Source organism: Vanacampus margaritifer, chromosome 16 (assembly GCF_051991255.1).
Source record: "Vanacampus margaritifer isolate UIUO_Vmar chromosome 16, RoL_Vmar_1.0, whole genome shotgun sequence".
Classification (NCBI taxonomy): domain Eukaryota; kingdom Metazoa; phylum Chordata; class Actinopteri; order Syngnathiformes; family Syngnathidae; genus Vanacampus; species Vanacampus margaritifer.
Window position 1 is genome coordinate 3800584 of NC_135447.1, and position 22814 is coordinate 3823397.

Below are 22814 nucleotides of genomic sequence, written 5' to 3' on the forward strand. Positions count from 1 at the left end.
ACATACGGTGTTTTAATGTATTTACTTGATCAACATTCTGCACAACTTTGTCCACGGGACTTAATTCTTTCTGGAGAAGGATTAACAAGCCAAACATTCATAAGATTAAGAAGACATGCTGTCTGTCACCCGCGGTGGCTTTTATAATAAGCATGCCACTTTAGTACACTGAATATTAAATATTCTAACTGGAGGGAAAAGCGACATTTCTGCAAACTTGTGCAAGTCAAATGTACTTTTTTCCCCCCTCGATAAACTGCAACCCTCACCCTTTTTTTCCAACTTTGTTCACACATTTTTTTTTTCTTTATTGATTGCTCTACTTTAGCCACATTTTGACGTAACATCAAATGTGTTGCCCATTTATTTCCAACTATGCTCTTGTGTGTGATTAATGAGCGGTTTTAAGATGCACGCCGGCCAACAGCGTGAGTCACAAAGCAGTTACGGCGCGATAATTCGGAGAGATGCATCTCTCTTTATTCTTTGCCCAAAGTACACAGCTTGTTGTCATTACGTAAATACGATGAATAAATATGTCATTGATCCTCGATCCCTGCTCCCATCTGTGTTTCATCGCCTTGTTTCGCTGCAAATGCTCTAGTAGCAAAAGAAATAATGGGGAGGGAAACCGTTTTCCTTTCAGAGGACATTTCTGTTTTGTTTATTTATACTGTAGCGTAGATATATGTGTTTATTGCATGGAGGGCCGTCAAATTCAGGATGCAATCTAGGGCTGAATTATTTTGAAAAATAATCTAATTGATTGTTTTTTTCCCCCCCTTCAATACAGACTTCTGCCGATATGCACCTCATCAATTGTGGCAATGGCATCAGTAATCCTTTGCTTAAGGTCAGTAATGATGAACACTGTGTGTTTTTTTTTAAACACTGAATACAATAGAACAAATCTGAATATAACATCTAATCAATTGCATTTTTAATAATTTTTTTAAATGGTAAAGAGACTTTATGGACACCCTGTATTTTCAAAATAAATTGTGATTTACAGCCTGTTGAGATAAATGCGGCTGATTGTGACGCGTGTGTCATCCCCTCCGTTTTCTTTCCTCATCGTGCGGCGGTTCACACCGAGGCCAAACTGCTTCCCGGTCTTCCCCTCCGTCATCCGGACTGGAAGTCTTTAAACCAGAGTGTTGCAAAAATGCCATTGATTTGACAGCAAAGATTTAACGCAATACAGCAAATGTTTCCCATCCGTGAATGCTTAGAGGGAAAACATTTATTGTGTCATTGGGGGTGCAAAAGTTGCTGTGATCCTGCGTCCATTCCGGGACGTCATTGTTGTGACCTTTGATTGCAGCAAAAAATTCCAACCTCCAAATAAGTAACGCAATGTTTTTGTTATATGTTTTTAATAAATAAAAAAATACTTTTTTTGTTGAAAATATGTATACGGTAAACAGCTCTTCATTGCTGGAGTTACATTCCAGATAAATCATGGAATCAGTGAAACCCATGACATAGAAATACCCTGTATAAATACTCCCTAGGCATTTTTTTTATAACACTTAAATTTAAATTAGTAACAGGAAAAAAAAAGATTACGGGTACACATTTCCAAAAAGTCCAATGTTTTTGCAATCAACTTAAGAATAAATGTTTTAAAAAGACGTGCTACGATCCCCCGGCCATGCCATGACATCATTGATGCTGCTTTCGATCACATGTTGTAGGATGAAAAAAAAGTCGAATAATTCAGAATTGATTTCGTTGTTTGCTTAAGTTCAGTTCGTCAAAGTGCACAAAGAAAAAAATTGAAATGATGGATGCGATCCTTTGATCACAAATTCCCAATTCTTTTCTCAAGTAGAATTCATAAAAATAAAAGCAAAAAATACAATGAAAGTTTTGGCCTATTTTTGGCCTAGAACTATGACATTTAATTTGATCTTATAACCGCCTCACATTCCATTTAAAGAAACTCTACAGGTGTGTGCGGCGGTAACGCAACAGTGCTTATCTTCACATCTCCACCTAACCAGCTACGTTTCCTTCATGAATGGAAGATGCATATCTCTTAAATACAATCATATGAAAACCTCCCGCAAGATGAGTGGGAGTCGGTGCAAGTCAGACCGCCGTGACATTTTCACTGGCATCTGATTTAGCGACAGGAAGGACGCCGCTCTCGCTCTTTTTCCCGGCAAAGTCAACCACATGTCAATGCCACGCTGTGCAAAACAAACAATTAAAATATTTATTTATTTAATTTTTGCTGTGCTCGAACTCTCCTGGCTTCAGCTATTGATTTCCAGTTGATGTAAAACAAACATGAATTTACTGAGTTTAACTGAGAGAGAAAAATATGTGCATATTTATGTATTTATAGGTATTATTTTGTACATTCATAGGTATACAGTTTATTATTCTTTTTGATGTTATTTGAAATGTGATATCCTTTTATCGGTTAATTTTGAAGCCACAAAACCAACCACGTGCAAACAGAACCGGTCCATGTTGTACAATGTTGCGTTTGGAAATAATAACATTGTCTTATCATTTTAATGTAGTCTGAAAAGCTATTACGAGCTAAAATGATTATGAATCGTAGCTTTAATTATGATTGATATAATTAGAAAGGCTATTGTAACGAGGTGCTTCATGCTAAGATAACGATAAGATAATAAATAATTCCCTTTTAGCAGTTTTGGGCACTTTCTTTTTGAGAAGTGCTCACTTCTCTGAATGCTGACGTTAGCAGGGAGTACTGCTAGCTAAAATTGTTATATATCGTAGCTTTAATCTAGTCTAGTCAGAAGCTACATGCTAAAATAACTATTTCATGTTACATATAACATTTAGAAATAAGTCTTTACCATTTTAGTGTTTTTTTTAAGAACCGCACATGACCGAACGCTAACTTGGATAGGATGGATGCATGGATGCTAACACAAAATGCAAGTTCTCCAGACTGAAACACGCTGAAATTATAAACTGCTAAATTAGGCTGTCTTTTGTTGAATGTAGCATCCAAGCGGTTGTCATTTAAAATTACTATGCATTGTGGCTTTAATGATGTTAATTTTCCATATTTTTTTTTATCATTAATAGCACATCTGTCATTGATTGCAACATAGAAAACTCATGCGTTGGCACAGAAAGGGTTTTTATTTCTATTTTGTATTTTTCACCTCAAACTATCAAATTGCCTCACGGAGCCTCCCGGCGTTCGTCCGAGAATAATCAAGCAATTTATTCCGTTTTGGCCCCCCTCGGGTGTCCCGCTGACATCAAAGGGGCGGCGTGGTATCTCGACCCGAGACGCCCCGCCCGGAGACACGGAGCACCGAGGAAATCTGCGATTTCACGACTCGAATCTATGCCGCTACACCTGGCAGGTGAGGGCGTGTATTCGGCTTTTGCACGCATTTTAATGCACTTTAAAACTCCGATGATAGCTTGGTCTGGTGTAGTAGTTTGTTCATAAAATAATAATGTAAACATGAACATTTCATTATAAAATTTGAATTTAGACTAAAAAGCAAAGATTAAAAAAATAACTGTACCCAAAATGCACTTCAACTATAGCAATTCTTTTTCTACGATGTCAACTCAACCTTAGCTTGAATGTAGTGGCGCTACCTAGTGGCCAAGTCGAAGATTTCTAGGTTCATCCAGACTAGCAATATTAGGTCATAATGATCAAAATTGAAGAAGAAAATATTGTTTTATTATTTTTACTTAATGCGATTTCAACATTGTTTTCACACACTTAATTTCATGGAATACAGTTCCTCAAACACATTTGATCCTATAAAATCTAATAAAAGCGTTTTCGCTCGAAAAATAAAAATGTTAACTTAAACACTAACAATTGTAAAAAGACGCTAGTTTTATCCGCTAACCTCAGAGTAAAAAAAAATCTCAAACGTGTACTTAAGTCATTACGTTCTGTTCCACCGCTGCCCATAATCTGGTCTGTCAGAGCTAATTGTAGCGCTTGTCCAATGTATCATCATCATGATCATCGTCGTCGTTATGACAACGCCACTCCACAAAAGTCGGATGATATACTGTGAGAAGGGACGTTTGTAAGACCAAGCGGACGTTTCTCGCCGCTGACCGGCTGTCGGTTTTGGCCGTTGTCATCGTCTTATCCAGTCAGAGAATCTCTTGATTTTTTTTTTTTTTTTTGTTCTCAGTCTGGAAAAGTTCATAGTGAATGACCGTGATTTATTCGACACAAGCTTAAGATTGTCAAGCCCAGCGCCTGGCACCATATTTTCAAATCCCAAAAAAAGAGGACACTTGGCCCCGGCCTCGAGATCGTGGTACCAGTCGCGGAAACACGGTGCAGTGCACCTCCAATTAGTCGTAAAATGTCAATTGAACATTTTCATGAATTTATAAACCGCCCAGACAGGACATAAAAAAGTGGTCTATCCTCCCAAATGTCCCCCCAAAAGAGGACGTTTGGTCACATTTTATAAAGGGATTGTTATCGATTTGATTTTGAGCGATATTTAAGAAGTGATGTTTTAGCTACGGGCAAGACTTTGAAAGCTACGTACGTGTTGCTTGGCTCATCACTTTACACCAGGTATGGTTTCTTCATTTTGAATGATATGACGTCTGAAAGTCAGATTAGTAAGCGGAAGGTATGATTTTTGTCAGCCGGAATCGAAACTAAACCGCAACACAAATCTTTCAGAATTGTTGTTTTGTGTAGAAAATAAATAAATAATTGTTTTGGATGATATCTGACTCAGCAAAGGTGGTACTGAACCGCCAGTTGCAAATTTCGACCACTAGTCCCCCAATTTAGAGGGATTATTGTTCAATGCTGGATAGAGCAAGATCAAATTTTCATTTTGACAATACAATCAAAGATACTCGAGTTCTGAGGCTCAAAAGTCTTTAAAATATCCGTACATGTTTTTTTGTTTTTTTTTGTCAAGGATTTCACTAGCTTCAACTGATCTCGAAGTTTTTGAAGAACCTTATTGATTTTGAATCACGCTGATAGATGCTTCGGAGAGACCAAGCAGTGAAAGATGAAAAAGAAAAAAATGAAGTCGAGAGCCCAAAGACACTTTTGCGAAAAGAAAAAAAAACATCAAAGCCAGAGGTTTGGTTTGGAGGACACAAGAAGAAGAAGACACATGCTTGTGTCGTCTTTTAAGGTCTGCCAAGAGTTTATTTGTTTTGGATTAATGTAATTAACCCCCCCCCCAAAACTGAACCAGCTCCAACCCCCTCTTAACACAGTAGAGATTCGACAAACATCCCAGTAGCACCACTGGATTATATTTGTGCTTTGTGCGGATGGCCGAGTAGCTGCTTTTGGGTTGTGTCCAAAATAACATTAAATACAGATTTAAAAGGCTTTAAGGCAAGATGGCTGTAGAACTCACTGGACGCTTTATTAGTTACACATTCTGCTTTTGCAAATAATAATGCTCTATTTTTGGTTACCTTTATTGAATTAAAAATATATATATTTATTGTATTTCAGTGTGAGCGATTACCTTTGACCTTTTAGTCACCGATTTTAATAGTTGTTTTTCCTTTGTAATTTGCTATACATTATTTTATTTTTAAATTCTTAAACAGCTGCTGTGTTGGTTCTCACTGTCGAATGAAAAATGAATTTCAATTAGATCATCGTTTGATGTTTAAATTGTCAACGGAGTAGAAAATTAGTTTCACTGCCAATTTGTGACTGTGCTGTTCTTATGAAATATAATTGGAAAGTCAATTTAAAAAAATGTATGTAAGATAAAACAAATAATGTAATGAATGGAAATTAAATCATTAGAGGAATGAATTTTAACTTCTTTTTTTGTAATCGGTACACGAGTTGCCTGTCAATGACCACATTTCACCTCTAGAGAGCAGTGCTAGTCGTATGGTGTAAACGGCTGACTTTTACACAGAGCTTTCTAGCGCCACCTATAGGACGCATTCAGATGTACATTATTGATGATATTTTGTCTGTTGAAGTCAATTGAATGTTTGTGCTTTCATCGGTTGTCTAGATGGCAGTGTGTGCAGCATGTGTGTCTTAATCCTTGATCTTTGATACTTACTGCAAAGCATGGAAACAATCTTAAACACACACACACGCATACACGTTCGCACACACACACAGTAAAAAAAAGCCAAACAATGATCCATCATCGACATCCACATCCTCCCGCGGGCCACATCAGGGTGCTTCGCCGCAGAAAAAAACTGATTCCAGATCAGGCGGCCGACAGTCATCTGCGGGCCCCCTCGCCACTAGAAAGAGACCACTGTGGACGCCACATTTAATAAGAGCCGCCCGCCTTCTGTCACAGGGAGTGGAGGAGGCTCGGTTTGAGTGCACCCGTGCTCCCCCCTCATGTTTGTCGTGCTGCAAAATGTTAGCTACTAAGTCTTTTCAGTCATGGCTTCTTGTCAGTAATTTTGCTGGTATCCTCACGATAAGACATGCCTACCAGATTTCATGTTGCTAATTGCTTTCAAGGGCCCTCCAAATATTGCAAGGCTTGTGTACCAATGTTACTTTATTTCATGAGTCAAAGCTAACCAGTTAGCTAATATTAAACACACAAATTTATGATATAACCTTATTCCGATCACCATTAGTGTTGGTTCCCTTTTGTAGCTAATGCTAGCACAACAAACATCAACCTCCTCTTTTAGCTAACATGTATAAAGGTCATCTATGTGCTAATGCTAACACAACTTGCCTCGAGCGCTCAAAGTATTTTATGCTCCTTTTTTTTAGGCTAAGTTCTTCACTGTGCCAAAGTAGTAATGGACATGAAGTCCCTCGTCAAAACATGAGCATCAAGCTCCTGTTTTAGCTAATGCTAAAACAATTACATTAGCATAATTGTCAATATTTTTTATTGACACTTTGTTGTTGAGGTTCACAATATGATCAGTAAATATATATATACTGTATGTATGTATGTATGTATGTATGTATGTGGCCTTGTGGGCGAATGCACTCAAACAGACACTGGACTGCAGCTAACATGCTAACCGCTAATATCAGGTTGTCGCGCAAAAGGAGAACATCAACGCATAAACCAGACAGCTGCTCAAGCATCGCAATACGCTGCGATACAATGAGCTGCTAGGCTAACGGCGACAACAGTGGCAAACAATTAGCATAGCAAAACTGCTAACTTGTCATTTTTTTACATTCATTTTAACAACTGGATGCAAATAAACGCCTTTTCATCTAGCACAGTTGCTGCAAGATAGTGTCTTAGCAACTTTACCATTAAATTGTGTGAGCGTGTGTGTTGAATGACTTGGATCCACATCAAAGGGCCTCAGCTAGTCTCTGCATTAACGAGACCCTTTGTTTCCTGCCTCACAGATTACTGCATGAACACCCATCTCCCCCAACCACCCCAACCACCCCCGCCTCCGAGCCCCCACTCTTTTTGTGCGCGTGCGTGTGTGTGTGTGTGTGTATGTGCGTGCGTGCTTGTGCGCGTGCGTGTACATGTGTGCAAGGCACGTTAACCTGTGCACGAAAGGTCAAGTTGTGATGGTCCCCTTTGGTTTGCATGGCGCACGAGCACGTGATGTCAGTAAGCAACCTTTGAGTTCTCAGATGAAGTATCTGGAGTTTTGTTGGCGGTTTTCCTCCCACAACTCAAACTGAAAAATAAATGTAATTTATTTCAGATATTTAAAATATATTTTTTTAGATACATTTAAATAGTTATAATTTAAGAAACTGTGACATTTTGTCATTAAAACATTTTTAAAAAATAATGTTTTTGCGAGGATAAGCAGTATGTATAATGAATGAATTCATAATTGAAAAATAAAATAGGAAGTTGCACTGCATTACAATAATGTTGTTTAGATTATAAATATTTTTTAATATTTTAATAAATTTAATTAATTGCAAAATATCGAAAACTATAGGGTTTCTATTTTAGATATTTTAAAAATTTAAGTAATTTAATAAAAAAAAATAGATTTAATACATTTTTTTATCTCAATCCTGAGATTGTTTTATTGTATTTGAAATTATAATTGAGATACATTATCATTTAAAAATACAAGATTTCAGGTTTGTTCCAGGACCCTTGTGGCAAAAAATTATTTTTCCGTGATAAAACCTGCACATCATTAACATTTATTACCTTTACAGATGATGATACATATTAAACATAAATATTACATAAGTTAAAAAAAATACATATAATGTACAAAAACTGCTTTCAAACTATTTATTGATCGTCATTAAAATTTATATTTCACGTTAAAAAGCGTGTTTTGAGAGTCTGACCTTTACTGAAAATCCCCCAAAATTCATGAGTGGATCTTCCAGCACCACCAACATGTTTTCAAAAAAAAAATTCTTCTTCGTCTTCTAGTGTTTGTTTGTTGTTTTCCGCCCCAAAGCCCCGCACAGATCCGTGATCGCAACTCATAAATGTTTGATAAGCCGCTAACGACGACGAGGTGAAGAGACGGAATCAATGGCATCGTCAACACAAACACGCCTGCTGAGGCTCCGTGGAGTCTCGTTAGCAACTCCTCACCAGCGTAAAACAGTAACTTTCGTGCGCGGGTACACGATATGGACAAATTTATTAGGACACGTTGTCTTTCCACCTACTGGGAGGGACATCGGATAACGGGACCGTACCATTTGTTATGCTGAGGGGAATTGGTTCCGTTGTGCCTCAAACTTCGAAAAACGAAATAAATTCCTATAATGAATTGCATCGAAAGTACAAGTGAAATTCACTTTAAGGGTAAATATAAAACAGACAATTACACGTGTATATAAACAAACAACCAAGTCCGCTAGCTTGATGATAACACACAGTGCAAAACACCACAGACAAAACTAACTAAGATAACCAAACTAGCATCGATGTTATGATAATTATGAACCAGAAACCAAAAAAAACAGACCAAAAAAAAAGAAGATCACCTGTAAAGTATGTCTACCTATTATACTGCCTCTGGTGGCCAACATGTGCATACCAGAAGGAGCTGCTGAATGCCCACGCACAGTTTAATTCTTTAAGTTCTATTTAACGATGCTATCACTGTATGTTTTTTTTTTTTTTAAGAAAAATACGGTACCGTCAAGTGCTATTTTTCTTATTAAAAAACAAAGTAAAATGTCACCCCAAAAAATTGTGGGGGTGTTTTTTTTTTTTTCCATTTTGTTGGTGTTTTTTTTTTTTAATTCTTACGGAACTAAATAAACTAGTAAATAAAGGCACCACTATATTTGTTCCTTTGTTCAGCCGATGGTTAGCTTGTTAGGCAACTTCCTGGTTACATAAAAATCATGCGGTGTGTTTGGTTTTTATCTGTTTGTGGGAGCCGTGGCTCAGGGTGTAAGAGCCGATCGTTCAGTAATAATGTATCCATTCCATTATAAAGCGTCTTTGAGTGTCTTGAAAAGTGCCATACAAATCTGATGTATTATTGTTAGCTAGCAGGCTACTTCCTGGTTCTTTGACGTACGGACACTGTCTGAGGTTGGGTAGGGTAAGAAAAAAAAAGAAGTTTTGTGTGTTTATTGGATGATACCGTTTGTATTCAAATCAATACATTCGCACCTTCAACTGTTAAGATTAGTACTGGTTGCATGTGTTGTGCTTGTTGTCTGCGTGCTGCCTTCAAGGACATGTTTCCACCGACGAGCGGGCAATAAAAAAATCACACAAGTGGTTCCAGTTAAGAGCTGTTTGCCTTGGATGTGGCTTAACCCCAATGAGAGGACATGATTTCATTACTTTGCCTTAATGTTGCCCCTTGCATGTTGCTTTCGAAAGCACGGCACACTACAGTTTGTAATTTTTTTTTTTTAATTGTATATATAAGCCCACTGTGATTCATCGTTTAAAAAAAAAAAAAAACATTGACATGTAAACAGTTTTCAGAATATTAAAAAAAAAGTGCACGCTTTAAATTATTAGCTTGTTAACACCTTGTTGAGAGCTGTTGATACATTTTTTGTAAAAATTATAAGCGCAATTTTTAAAACGCTTACCAGCAGGTTCGATGAATAAAGGTCACAGAAAGCAAAGTAGGCAACAAGATCTCAAAAAGAAAAGCATTGTCACAAGACAAAGAATTGAGAAATAAAGGGATTAAAATCTCTCATTCTGGAAAATTTGAAAATCTGGCACCATAAGTGCAACAACGACTTTTTCAGGAGGTGACAAATTGACCTTTGATTTCAATTGCATTTTTTTTATTTTTTTTTTTCAATATATTTTTTTGGGGGTCAAATTCATCACCTATCCCTACTTCCTGTTTACCTGTGTGTTTCATAGCTGAGGTTCTATGTTGATGGGCTATCACGATGAATATGCATGCCGGATATCGTGAAATATGACAACTTCAAACAAAAATGGCCGACAACCTCCCTTGTTTCACAGCATATGTTGTCCGTTGATTCACGTGTCCTGTCATGTTGAACATCCGTGCTGGATTTCGTAATATGAAGCCCTTCTGGTGCCGAGTGCTAATGTTTTCTAACACTCCAAGGGGTGTATCGCGGAAAAAGTGCGCACGAGGGTCTCCGAGGACGGAAACATCTGTCTATATTTAATCAAGGCGAATAAACAAGCAGTTTAAACAAGTCATTCATAATTTAGATTTGCATACATTGCAAGTGCGCCTTTTAATCTTTGTATTAATATGCGCCGGCAATATTGTATAAATATGCAGCTTTATGCAAATGGCCGCACGCCCGTCTTTCTGTTTGTATTTAATTTCGCTCCACAGCTGAAGATCGTCACTCAGCCTGCGATTAAGTGTCGCCTATGAATATTTCTCAATTAACAAGCGCATGAAAAATGCATCGGCACAGGGAGCAACAGAAATGGGAAGGAACGACATTGCAACTTTCCACTGTTGTGTGTGTTTTTCTGACTTCTTTCCCTCCTCAACAACCAAGTCAGCTGGCATACAAAATGAGGGTCAGATCCATGCCGGGTACGCCACGCCCTCTTGTTTGGCACAGAACATCCCGCATGGCGTCCTCCTGCCCGGCGCTTGTAAATGAACAGTTTGGGACCGAAAAGGAGAACACTGGCGACACGCTTTGGCATCTTCAATCTGGCACAGGTTGACAGGAAAGACATAGAAACCTGTCATTTCCTATTTTATTGAATGCAGCGTAAGGGTAGTCGAAGTAGTTTTCTTATCCTTACATTTGCTTTTACATTACAGATGTGACATTTCCGATTTTAATGAATGCAGCAACGGTGGTTGTCAGCAGCCATGCTTTTAATTTCCTATGTTCTCGAAAGCCACATAATGGGTACTTGATGTAATGTTTTTGTTGTTGTTTTGTCTGTTTTAGCATTTGACTACGTAGACATTGAACGCTTGAAATTAGTCAAAAGGGATGTTTCCCATTTTTACAAATGCAGCACAGGGCTAGTGGAAGTGCTGGTGTAAGTTAGTAGCAATATTTATATTGCTTCATTTATTTATTTATTTACTTATGTATTAAGGGGGGGTGGTTTGTTAGTGTCAAACTAGGTTGATGTGGAACACTTTGAATACAGACCCAGTACAGCGGAAAAATGCACATATAATTGATGCCTGTTGTAAAAAAATTTCAACATCAAATATTATTAACAAAATCAAACAGGATAAACCCTCAATAAGCAAAGCAACAGCCGGTCACAAAAGTTGTCTGGGTGGCCAGTACAGTAACCTTTTTTTGGGGGGGGTTGAATACGGATCCAAGTAGGTTTCCCCAATTTCTTGAAAGCAACAGGTCCGCCGTCTTTAGCCATTCAACTAATGAAACAACACAAAGCCAAAGTCGGGATTTGACTCATTTTCATGAATGCAGCACATGCTGACGGGCTGGTGTTTGCCCTGCTCGATGGAGAGTGTGAACACGCCCCTGGAAGTCATGAATAATGCGGGGCTCAGCTCGAAGACGACGAGGAGGAGGTGGTGATGTCTCTTTAAGAAGTTCTGTAGAAACAATCTCATACACACGCTCGCACACACACACACGCACACACACACACGCAAGTCATCGGACCTGTCAATCACCCCGGCGGCGCCCTTTGATGTCGGGGGTCCTCGTCTTGTCCTGCGCACTCTTGCAGGAGAACATCAGTCCTCCTCCAGGCGGCCGCGGGACGCCACGGAACAACTTTCCCCCTCTTCTTCCGGACTCTTAAAGAGGACAAACCCCGCAGATTTGGCGTCTCTTTTTCTACTTTTTCCTTTGTTTTTTATCTTATTGGGCACACTTAGACGGGGGCGGTGGGGGGAAAAGTGTCCCCGGAATCGCGGACGTCGTCATGCCTCAGCATGGGGGGGACGACCTGGGAGCCACCGACGAGATGATCGCCTTCAAGGACGAAGGGGAGCAGGAGGAGAAGGTCCACCAGGAGTGCGCCTTCACAGAACAGGACCTGGCAGACCTCAAGTCGTCGCTGGTCAATGAGTCCGAGATCCACCAGCACAGCCCTGGCGGCCCCGGCGGCGGCGCCTCCTCTGTGGGTGCTCTTTCTTTTCATTTTTAACCATTTCCCCACACTTACTTACTACGAAACGACGCGGGGGAATGAATCGGTTCACCCTCGACTCACTTTAAGACACTTTTTAAGCACTTCGTCCGACTTTTCACACTCTTTCACCCTCCAGGCGGTGAGACGGGGGCAGCCGGCCGAGCAGCAGAGGGGCTTCCCGGACAAGCACAGGGAGCAGCTCGACGCCGGTAAGGAAACCCCCAAAACACGCCGAATGTTTAATTTGAGACTTTTTATGTTTAGTGAGGGTGTTAATGAGTTTATCCGGACACTAAAAATGACTTTTTCATCGAGCGTGTCAAAGTATTTTGGTCACGGGGGCACGTGCTGGTCGGCGGCAGCTTCAAAGCGTTTTGCTTCCAGGTGGCCACTGTAAAAAATGTCGATACTTTTTTTTTTTTTTTAAGGTTCAGCACTGATTGCATCCATTCATTCAGATTGCTCTTATTTGGCCATTTCTAACACTTTACTATTTAACAAAAAATCCAAACGGATTCATTGAGTCTAGAATTTGAGGGATAAATTGTTTACATGTGGTGGAGTCTGAGTTTGCCTTTTTTGTACTCAAAATCATGAATAAATAACGTCTTACAATTTTATCAGAAATTCGCCTAATTATAAGTTTGACATTTTATGCATTTTATCCTACCTATCAACTGCAATTTTTTGTCAGGCTGGCTACATGAGTCGATGCACACGTGGATTAAATTTGAGAAGTTTGGCGAGGGAGTCAGCAATCCTGTTGATTTTTTTTACATTTTGGGGCATTTCGTACTGTTTGACTTGTTAGAATAGTAACACAATGAATCTCGATTTGAACTAAATTTGAGATTTAATTCTGTTTACACATTTTTTTTAGAAATTAAAATTAAGAGTAAAGACCCCCTTCGTGAAATATGTACAAACATCCGCTTAATTGTTATTATTTATTATACAAACATTTTATCCAGTTTACCTAGTAACGGCAATAGGCTTTTTAAAAATTATTATTATTTTTTTTTTTTGAATGGCTACACAGTGAGTCTCGGCCACGACTCCATTTGGTTTTAAGTTGTTTACATAATGACATGTCAGAATTCCTGTTAATTACTGCTGCCATTTATTTATTTTTAATAATTAAAAGTAATACTGTAAATCTTATTTTAACGAAACTGAATGCACACATTTGGACTAAAATTATGTTGTTTATATGATGAAGTAAGTCAGGTTTGACCTATTTTAATAAAAAAAAGAACACAATTCTGGAGGTTGCCAAATGCGTGAAATGTATAAAAATCCTGCTGTATGCATTTTCTGTGGCTTACAATGCTATTAAGGATAATTGTCTTATTTTAGAAAGCTACACATAAACAGTGAGTCTTGATGCACACATTTGGACTAAATTTGACAGGTTGTCATTGTTAACATAAAGAATGAGTCAGCTTCTGTTAAAAAGCTTCCATTTTTTTGTAACGGTTGTCATAGAAATCCCTTTATTAACGGTTCATCCACTTCATCGATATGTTAAGTAATATTCCTGCAATCCACCCACATCGATCTGTTGTCGGCAAGTTGGCCTTTTCGAACAAAATGCATCTAAAATAGTTTTGAAAGGTAACCAAGCGATTGTATCGATAGGAAATAGCACATTGGATTCATGCATGGCGGACATTATATGAACATGTTTGTGTGACACACCTTGGTGGCCATTAAAGCCTTTCAAGTGAGTTTAGCTTAGCTCGCTAGCCGCTAACACAGTGATGCGTTTTTCATCAACACAATCTAGGAAATTTGAGAAGTTGTTTACATGATAAATGCAAGCAGATTTTGACCCCATATGCACTTTTTAGTCAAGAATAACTTTAAAGCTGCTAATTTTGCTGATTTTTAATCCTATTATTTTATTCCCCACCTTGATAAAAAAATTTCAAATTTATGTCAGGTAGGAGTCGAGCTCTAAAGGTGACTAATACCAAACAATGGCCTTAAAAAAGCCTCAGCCAGTGTCTTAGGGTATAAAATCAGATAATTAACATGTAGGCTTGAGGAGAAGGAGGAGGCCAGGCGACACTTGTAACGCGTCGAAGGATCTAACATGCCGTAACTAACAACACTTGTAAACACATGCTTTACATTTGGGAGCATTCCATCTTTTAGGATTTACGTGACGTGGTTCAAAGTGATAAAAATGTGTCAAATAACACAAAACGACCAAACTAAACAACAAGGAATGCTTAATTGCATGTATGTTGACTTAAGTTAATGTTGTTGTATTTTACTTAAACAGGGTTGACATGGAACAGTAAGAATACAGATGCAACTGAGATTTTTTGCCATTTTTTTGAATGTTCCATAAAGATAGCGGAAGCTGTGTCATCAGCCATCTTTTGTTTTTTTTCAAGTGTCATTGTCATTTGGATCAACCAATAGACATCAGCAGCTGTTGCTGTTCCACTCAACTCCTGCATGTGTCAGTAGCGAGCTCTTCAAACCGTTCCTTACTGTCAAAACAAGAAGCGAATACAATCTGTGGACTAGGATTACTAAAAACAACACTAACAACATGCAACTTCTCTTTAGTGGGTATTGAACTAGTTATTGAGACCAACTAGAGGCCAACACTTGATGCTAAAATTAGCAAAGGTGTCCGCTAGCTGCGCCATGTTTTGCATAAAGATGTTAGCATAATTTTGCTAGTGCGATTTATTGTTTAGTGTTGCTTGGTGTGCAGAAATAGAAAAGTGGAAGTTGATCCATTGTTTTTTTTTTTTATTATTATTAAACACATTTTCAACATATATTTTTTCCCCATTTTTAATTGATAAATATGATATAATATCAAGATTTAAAGTCCAGATTTTAAAATGGACAATAGATAAAATAAAGTTTAAAATAAAAATAAAAAAACTGAAAAGGCACATAAAACGTTCAGCATAAATCTACCCAAAGTTACAGTGCTAAATACACACAATTTGATTTCTAATGCATATATTTTTTTCACCCTTTAAACTTTTTTTTGTTTAAGGAAATTGACTTGTCAAGCATGATACAGTATATCAAGAAATTCACATTTGTTTACAATGCTAGTGCGCATATTTGGAACTGAAAAGAAAAAAATCGGAATTGGGTCACGACCTGACTAGCATTTCCGCTAACTTGTTAATTTTGTTGTTTGTTTGTTCCACAGTATCCAAGCATCAAGACGGCGGCGTGTACAAGACGCCCGGGTACCCCGGCTACCCCTTCCTCATGCTGCCGGACCCCTACCTCCCCAACGGCTCTGTGTCGCCAACGGTAAGCCCGGTTTGGGTTCTTGATTTGACCATGAGAGGTTTGTGTTGGGTTCTGATTGAAAAAGATTATTGTTCGGACAAAGAAGTTAATAACTGTGGTCACCTTGTGTCAGCTTTTTTAAATTTATTTTAATTTTTTTAATGATTGGGGTTCTTTATTACGTATGTTTTCATTATTAAGTTGATTTAAATTCTCAGTAAATAAAGCATGGATTCTAATATACTTGTCATATGCTTCTTAAATTCATGTTAGTAGTTTTTATTTACATTTTGCTTAATTTCTATTTTCTCAGTAAAATTTAATAAATTTCACTTTTTTCAACATTTCCTTACATGCATTTTTACGGTAATTTACATTTGCCTGAATTCTCATTAAAATAGCATGGGTTCTACTTTTTTTCTATTTCCTTACATAATGCATGCATGTTCTTTTATGTTTTTGTATTGTTGTTTATCTGCGGACAGACACATAAAAAAAAAAAAAGGCAAATTACAGTGTCTCTAAATACGTTGCGATTCTTTAGTTGAGGTTAGCGACAGTCATGAGTCACGGATGGTCATGATGTCACTTTTTAACAAGACGAGCCTGCTTGCTCCTGTCTAATTGTGTACAAGATTGTACGATAGCGCATGTATGTGGAGTCGCAAGGAAGTCTGCCGCCGCCGCCGCCGCTAATCGCTAACAAGCGTGCTCTTTGATCTTGTTTGTTCGCAGCCTCTGCTGAGGTCACATGTGACGTTTTAAGCTAATGTTGTTGTTTACAAAGGGTACAGCGGCGGCAATCTTTGAGTCGGCCGAGCGAGAACGCTATTGATTGTGGCTGATAGGCAATCCCCAAGTGACAGCGGAAACCGGAGAAATTGAAAGTCATTTGAACTAAATGATGGGGGGAGAGGGAATATCGGAGCGCAAATGACAACCTTCAATTTACTTGTATAATCAGATTCATTTTTGAGATTGGTGGCATTTGTTACCATCGCCAACTATTGGCCTGGAGTGCAACTGCAACACCCTCTTGTAAGGCTGTTGTCATGTCAACACTGAGGCCATCTTAAATGTTTTCATCATCCATGCATCTTCTCCCCAGCCCTCCTCCTTTTCTAAATAGGATCAAGGGAATGTTGCCCCTCTCTGATTTTTTTACTTCCTTATTTCTCTTTTTGTGATGCTGCTTTTGCTTCTTTTTTTTTTTTTTTTTGCATTTCAGGAATTTCCAGGGGTTCTTCTAGACTTTACTGATTGACAACACTGGATTTCAAAACATTTTTGTTTTGGTCTCAAGTGCACAAAACATGAAGTTTGACGGAATCTGCACCAAAGTCATTTTCACTTAGCAATATGACATTAGGTATGTCCGTCATGATTAGACCCCAAAACACACAGGAAGTCAAGTCAGTCATTTTGGTTAGAAGCGACCATCGTACGGACTAAGCGGTTTTGTCTGATTGCTACCAAATTTTCTTTTGTACACGTGTGACACCACCAGTTGTAGTCAGAAAACTTTCTGCTTTCCACACGTCTGCTCCGCACAATCTCCCTCGCAAAAGGGGCAACTCTTGGTGTTTTTCCACATTATTATTAGAGTACAAAATGATGCCTTTACAAGCCTGAGAGGTAAACACACGTGTGTTATAGATAAGCGAGATGAAGTCGCAAACATGCGTCAGTGTGGCTTTGAAGTGGCGGGTGGCCGAGGCTTCCGACTATCTCCGAGAAGAGAATTTTTTATTTTTTTAAAGGGATATCAAAAGATGGGGAAAAAGCCTCCTTTGAGATGGCCCCCGGGTGTTTGTACCTGTAATTATTCATTTTCCGGCAAAAGGGCGGGGCAAACAGGTCTTGGCGTGTGTTGCGAGGAAGTATCTCTTATTTTTATATTTAAAAAAAAAAAAAGACATAATGATGATGATTAAACAAGCTCAATGAAATGTTGGGATTTGGTATGTTTGTTTGTTGGCAACAGGTTTACACAAATTATGCAGAAAAAAAAGCCGCTCGATGTTATACTATATACTATACAATATCTAGTATTAATTATATTAAATAAATTACAAAATAATTCAACACTTTTTTTTAACCAAAACATTTATAAATTAGTTTACCTTAATTGAAGGAAAATGGGAGACAGTTTTTTATTTTATTGACTTTATCTATGGGGAAAAAGGAAAGAAGAGATTTTTGTCTAGCAAACTCCAGAATTTTCATGGATGGGCCGTAAAGTAAACAATGCATTCAGAAATTGTTAAATATATATATATTCTTAATTATCATGTTTTATAAATTTATTAGTGATAATACTAAATATTATTGAATGAATATTGGAGGAGGGAGGGGGGGGGGCGTGGATATTCTGTCAAGCTACATCATTTTTTACAGCTGTATTGACTGTAAGCGAAGTGCGCATCTCAACTGCGCGGTGCATTATGGGTAGCGGCGTGGTGCATTGTGGGTAGGCAAAACTACCATTCGGTCATTGAAAATGAATAGGATCCAATGGAATGAGCTCTGATTTCTAACATTTCAACCGCCGGAAAATTGCTGTTTTTTATTTAATGTATTTTAAACATGCATAGTATGTGGTTTACTGACTCCGAATCGGGGGTTGACAAACCTAATGCTCACGTCGCTTGTTGATACATTTAGATTTATAAACAAATGCGGTCAAATATAACAAGTGCAATTTTAAACAGTTTAGTAGTATTTATTTATACTAAATACCACTAATGATTTTTATTGTCAAATTTCAATTTTACAAATTTATTGGCTTTATAGAGATAGTGAATAAATCAATATCATGGTGACAATAATGTAACTTTTTCCCCCTGCAAAATTGCTTTGTTTTGAATAAATTGGTGTTGTTCACATGGAAAAAGTAAAGATTATTTTTTTAATAAGACAAAAAATAACTTTTTTTATTAAAGTCATGTTGATAATGTAGAATTATAATTTTTTCTCTGCCTTATGACTTTATTTGTATGGATTTATTGACTCAACTATGAAAGGGAAACAACAAAAGGAAACAAAACCTTTTTTTGCGTGATGTATTTTGATTGATCATCTGGCCTCCACACCCAAAACATCTTCACCATCATCATCATCATCATCATTAAAATAGTCTTGTTTAAAAATAGTCCATAGCAGATGAAACTCCAACCTCCTCCTCTTCATCCTGATGTTCCTCGCCCTCGTCGCTCTCCTCTGCCCACGTGGCCATCGCAGACCAGCCGGAGCCTTAGCAGCCGCATGAAGCGCGCCACCACACATGGCTGTGATCACGCACGGCCACCGCGGCGTCCTCTTTCATCTTCCGTGAAGTTCATTCTTCCCCGTGACACACTAACATACATTCATTGCGGCCAGAGAGCAGGAGAAAAAAAAAATGAATAAAACGTTATGGTACGTTAAAAGTGCGCCGTTTAGTATTGTTGGGAAGCTATGCGGAAGCATGAGTTGCTAATTTTTATTCCTTTGTGTCATTCGTGAATTATATAATACATAATGAGAATTGTAACACTTACAAAACCAATAGATTCATTAAACATTTCTTCAACCAAAATTCAGTTTTGCTTATGGATTTGTTGGCTTTATGAAAACATGAAGAAAAAAAACATATAATGGATATTACAGTGTCTATTGTGAAAACAAACAAATGACATGATCTCATAAATATTGTATACTATTTTAATATACTATTAACCTTATCGGACTTTCCTCCTGGCTGGCGTACACCGTAACGGAAGTAAATTCATTCCCAGTTCCAGTTATGTTGAGTGAGTTTTTTTTAGTTTGTTTTTTTGTTTCCTACGCTGTGTTAACTTTGATGATGATTTTGGTATTTGTTTGTTGCGGTGGTGAGCACTTTAAGGGCGGATGAAAAACTGGAGCAACTGTGAGGTACGCTTTGTGTTAAGCGCAGCTGGCGTGCATGCTAACTGCTAACATTCAGTGGGGCTAACACACGCGATAAAAGAAAAGAAGCGAGTGGATGTTCAGGAAGTGCACGCCGAATAAAAAAAAAAAAAGATGGGTGAAAGTGTCAAAAGAGAGCGAGAAGATGACACCAGTGTACAGCAAGGGTCAGTCACAAGGGAGTCGGAAGTAAACAATCAGAGCGCTAGCAGATAGCCGCAGTGTGCTACGACAACGGAAACCACAGCCTCTGTCGAAAGTCACTCCCTGGCATCTTCGCAACACCTTTAACCCTTTCACCACCACCACACACACACACACAAACCAGTAACATAGCTTGGTGTAATATTTTTGCTTATGTGGCAGATTTGTTGATGTTTTTCTGAACGAAAAAGCCATTTCTTTCAACAAAACAAAAAGATTTTCAAACTATTATGTTCGTCTACTTAGCTGGGTGAATACAAAATGCATTCAACATAAAAAAGAGTTTGGGATGTTGTCTATAATGTAGCCACATTTGCTTTTTAGTGTCTCAAAAGCAGCACCGTTCTCCCTTGCTGTGAAGTTAGCGCAAACATAAGTAGTAGCGAGGGCTACTTGTGGCCATTTAAAATTTCCATTTGACTACAGTACTTGTTGGCAGTAAGGGTCCTCTGAGGTGCAGTGCGCTGAGTACAGTTTGTTGTGGTTCACCACGGAAAATACAAGCCTCACCTGAACTACGCACACACGCACACAAACATATGCACACTTGCTAGCCGTGTACCACAAGTGGAAATTTTTCACTTGCCGAGCTACAAAGGAAAATGTAACCGTAAGACAAAATGGATTTATAGTTTCTATATGTTGGGAAGTTGTGTAATCTTAATTGATCCTCCCGTATAACTAGTTTTATTTGTAACGTCTTTATACTAAATTGTATTTTTATTTTTTTTACGTTGTTCATTGCTAGGGTAAAAAAAAAAAAGGTGCTTTAATTCAATTCTGATGTTAATTTATACCAGTTGTTAAAAATCAAAATCTATTTGCACAAAAAAACAATTTTTGGAGTAATTAAACAAACTTTGGGTCAAACTGACCCATTTTAAAGTCAAATAATTAGTTATTAGTTAGTTAAATATGAAACGTCAGCTTAATTAAACTATTCATTCATTTCTGATTCATAAACAAGTGCTTCAGAACATATCCTCTCCATTTTAGGTCAGTGGGTCAATCTGACCCGCAACAAAATGGGTGTAAATTTGTCACTTCATAAAATTTAACAATAAATTGCATATAAATTGATTATATAACTTTTGGATAATTAAACAGTGTGGGTGAAATTGATACGATTGCTACGTAACAAACGGTTGTAATAGCTCATGCTTTGTAAGTGAGAAAAAAGGCTTGACAAAGGCTGGAAAGAAAGGACGTTGTCGTGGGTTTGGCCTCCGCCGCACCGGGACTCTGTTGGGTTTTTCTGGTTGGCCACCGTGTTTGTTTTTTGGACTGGCGCTAAGTGGACGTACGCAGCCGAGGCTAACACACACGCAGACACATTTTGGTAGCTCGTATGCGTGTAAATATGCAGTGTGTACGTCTGTCTCTGATTATTCTTGTATCGGCTGCCGGTGACGGTTAGTCGCGCGGCCCGGGTGGTAACAATTACGGATCAGCGACGACGCAAAGCCCGCCAGCTGAAAATGCAATGCGTGTGTTTATTTGTGTGCTCTAATACCGCATATTTACATTACAAATCAGCAGCGCACATTTTCTCTATCCGCAGACGCAAACAGCAGATGTTTCTAGAGATGGATGGATGGATGGATGGATATCAGTGAAATAAATGACTAGTAGACTTAGTGAATGTACAAATTGTCCAAGATCCCCAGATGTTCATGTACCTATATATTCTTCTATCTACCCGTCCACCCTTCCATATCAATGAATTAACCAAGCATCTACTGATCTATTGATCAACCATTCTTCTTTCCAATCATCTATCAACACATCCAACCAATCATCTACATGTCCAACCAACTAACCCCAAACCCACTAAATGTAACCATCTACTCTCCAACTGACCCATATAGACCAATAAATTAACCAACCATCTACTAATCTACATTCTACCAACCAACCAACCAATCTCATGCCCAGTGAATTTGCTACCCGTCTACCTGCCTTTCTTCCGACCAACCAACCAACCAGCAATTTTTAGTTTATCATCCATTCATCGAGTCAACCAACCTACGAACTCCCACACCACTAAATCTGCCCATCTGTGTAACCTTCCAGACCTTTTTTTATTTTTATTTTTTTACCTGAGGTACTCATTTCCACCCCCTAAAGAGTGGCAGCTAAAAAAGCACCAAGTCATTTTTGTCATAAAAAGTGTACTTTAAGGTCCCAAAAGGTTTCACAGCGGAGCCTACCACTTCTATTTCGGGAACGTAATTACACACTTAAAGTCGGCCGCCGCGTCATTATTACAGATGATCGATAGCAGAACCGAAGCTGCCACCCGACCGGGCTTGGACTCAAACCCCCAAAAGTGCTATGCCATGCTATCTAACAGAAACTCTCGTCTGCCCTTGTTGATTGGTGCATTCCTCTGAGGACTTAAAATAAAACAAATGTCTTATAAACACACGAACACGCACGTATGGTATAAATATATAAATACACACAGCGGCCAGTGTTGACAGATGACCTCTGCAACGTGCTGCGTTGCGGTCGGACGCACGACAGCGAGCCCTCGCAAAAGGATTTGGACCGAGTCCACTCGCAGTCCGCCGGATGGTAGCGCCCTCACTTCGCCCCCCTCTGCCGTCGCGCTTGGATTAGTCTGGTGGAACCACGCCACACCGAAAGCTTCGCCCTCTGGCTAAAACGTTGGATTCAAATGTATTTCTTTGGGGTTTTATAGGCAGATGGGAGGGGATTTTCTCGGAGTAGTACACTTGTGGTCCGATTCTGGGACGCCGCTTTATGGAAAAACACGAGGCCAGCAGGTCGCTTACAGGTTTTAATGGGAATACATCCATTTTTAGCTTTAATATTCATTTAAAACATGCAATCGTAGGCAACTTGGATTCAGAAGTTTCCTGGATTACATCCTATGTTTACAGCGAAGTTCTG

At 38.5% G+C, this 22814-nt stretch overlaps 1 protein-coding gene across 12 annotated transcripts in view; it reads left to right on the forward strand.

The window, feature by feature from the left end:
* Positions 1-22814, forward strand: part of tcf7 (transcription factor 7) — a 47628-nt gene that overhangs the window by 3545 nt on the left and 21269 nt on the right. For 3 of the 12 annotated variants that reach the window (XM_077547346.1, XM_077547353.1, XM_077547352.1), the window contains exons 1-3: positions 11694-12479; positions 12628-12700; positions 15679-15785. In XM_077547346.1, coding sequence (XP_077403472.1) covers positions 12282-12479; positions 12628-12700; positions 15679-15785 — 378 coding nt within the window. In that variant the 5' untranslated portion in view covers positions 11694-12281. Of the gene's footprint in view, positions 1-793; positions 854-10927; positions 12480-12627; positions 12701-15678; positions 15786-22814 lie in introns of those variants that run through there. The other 9 variants (XM_077547347.1, XM_077547357.1, XM_077547356.1 and 6 more) reach the window with 6 other exon arrangements.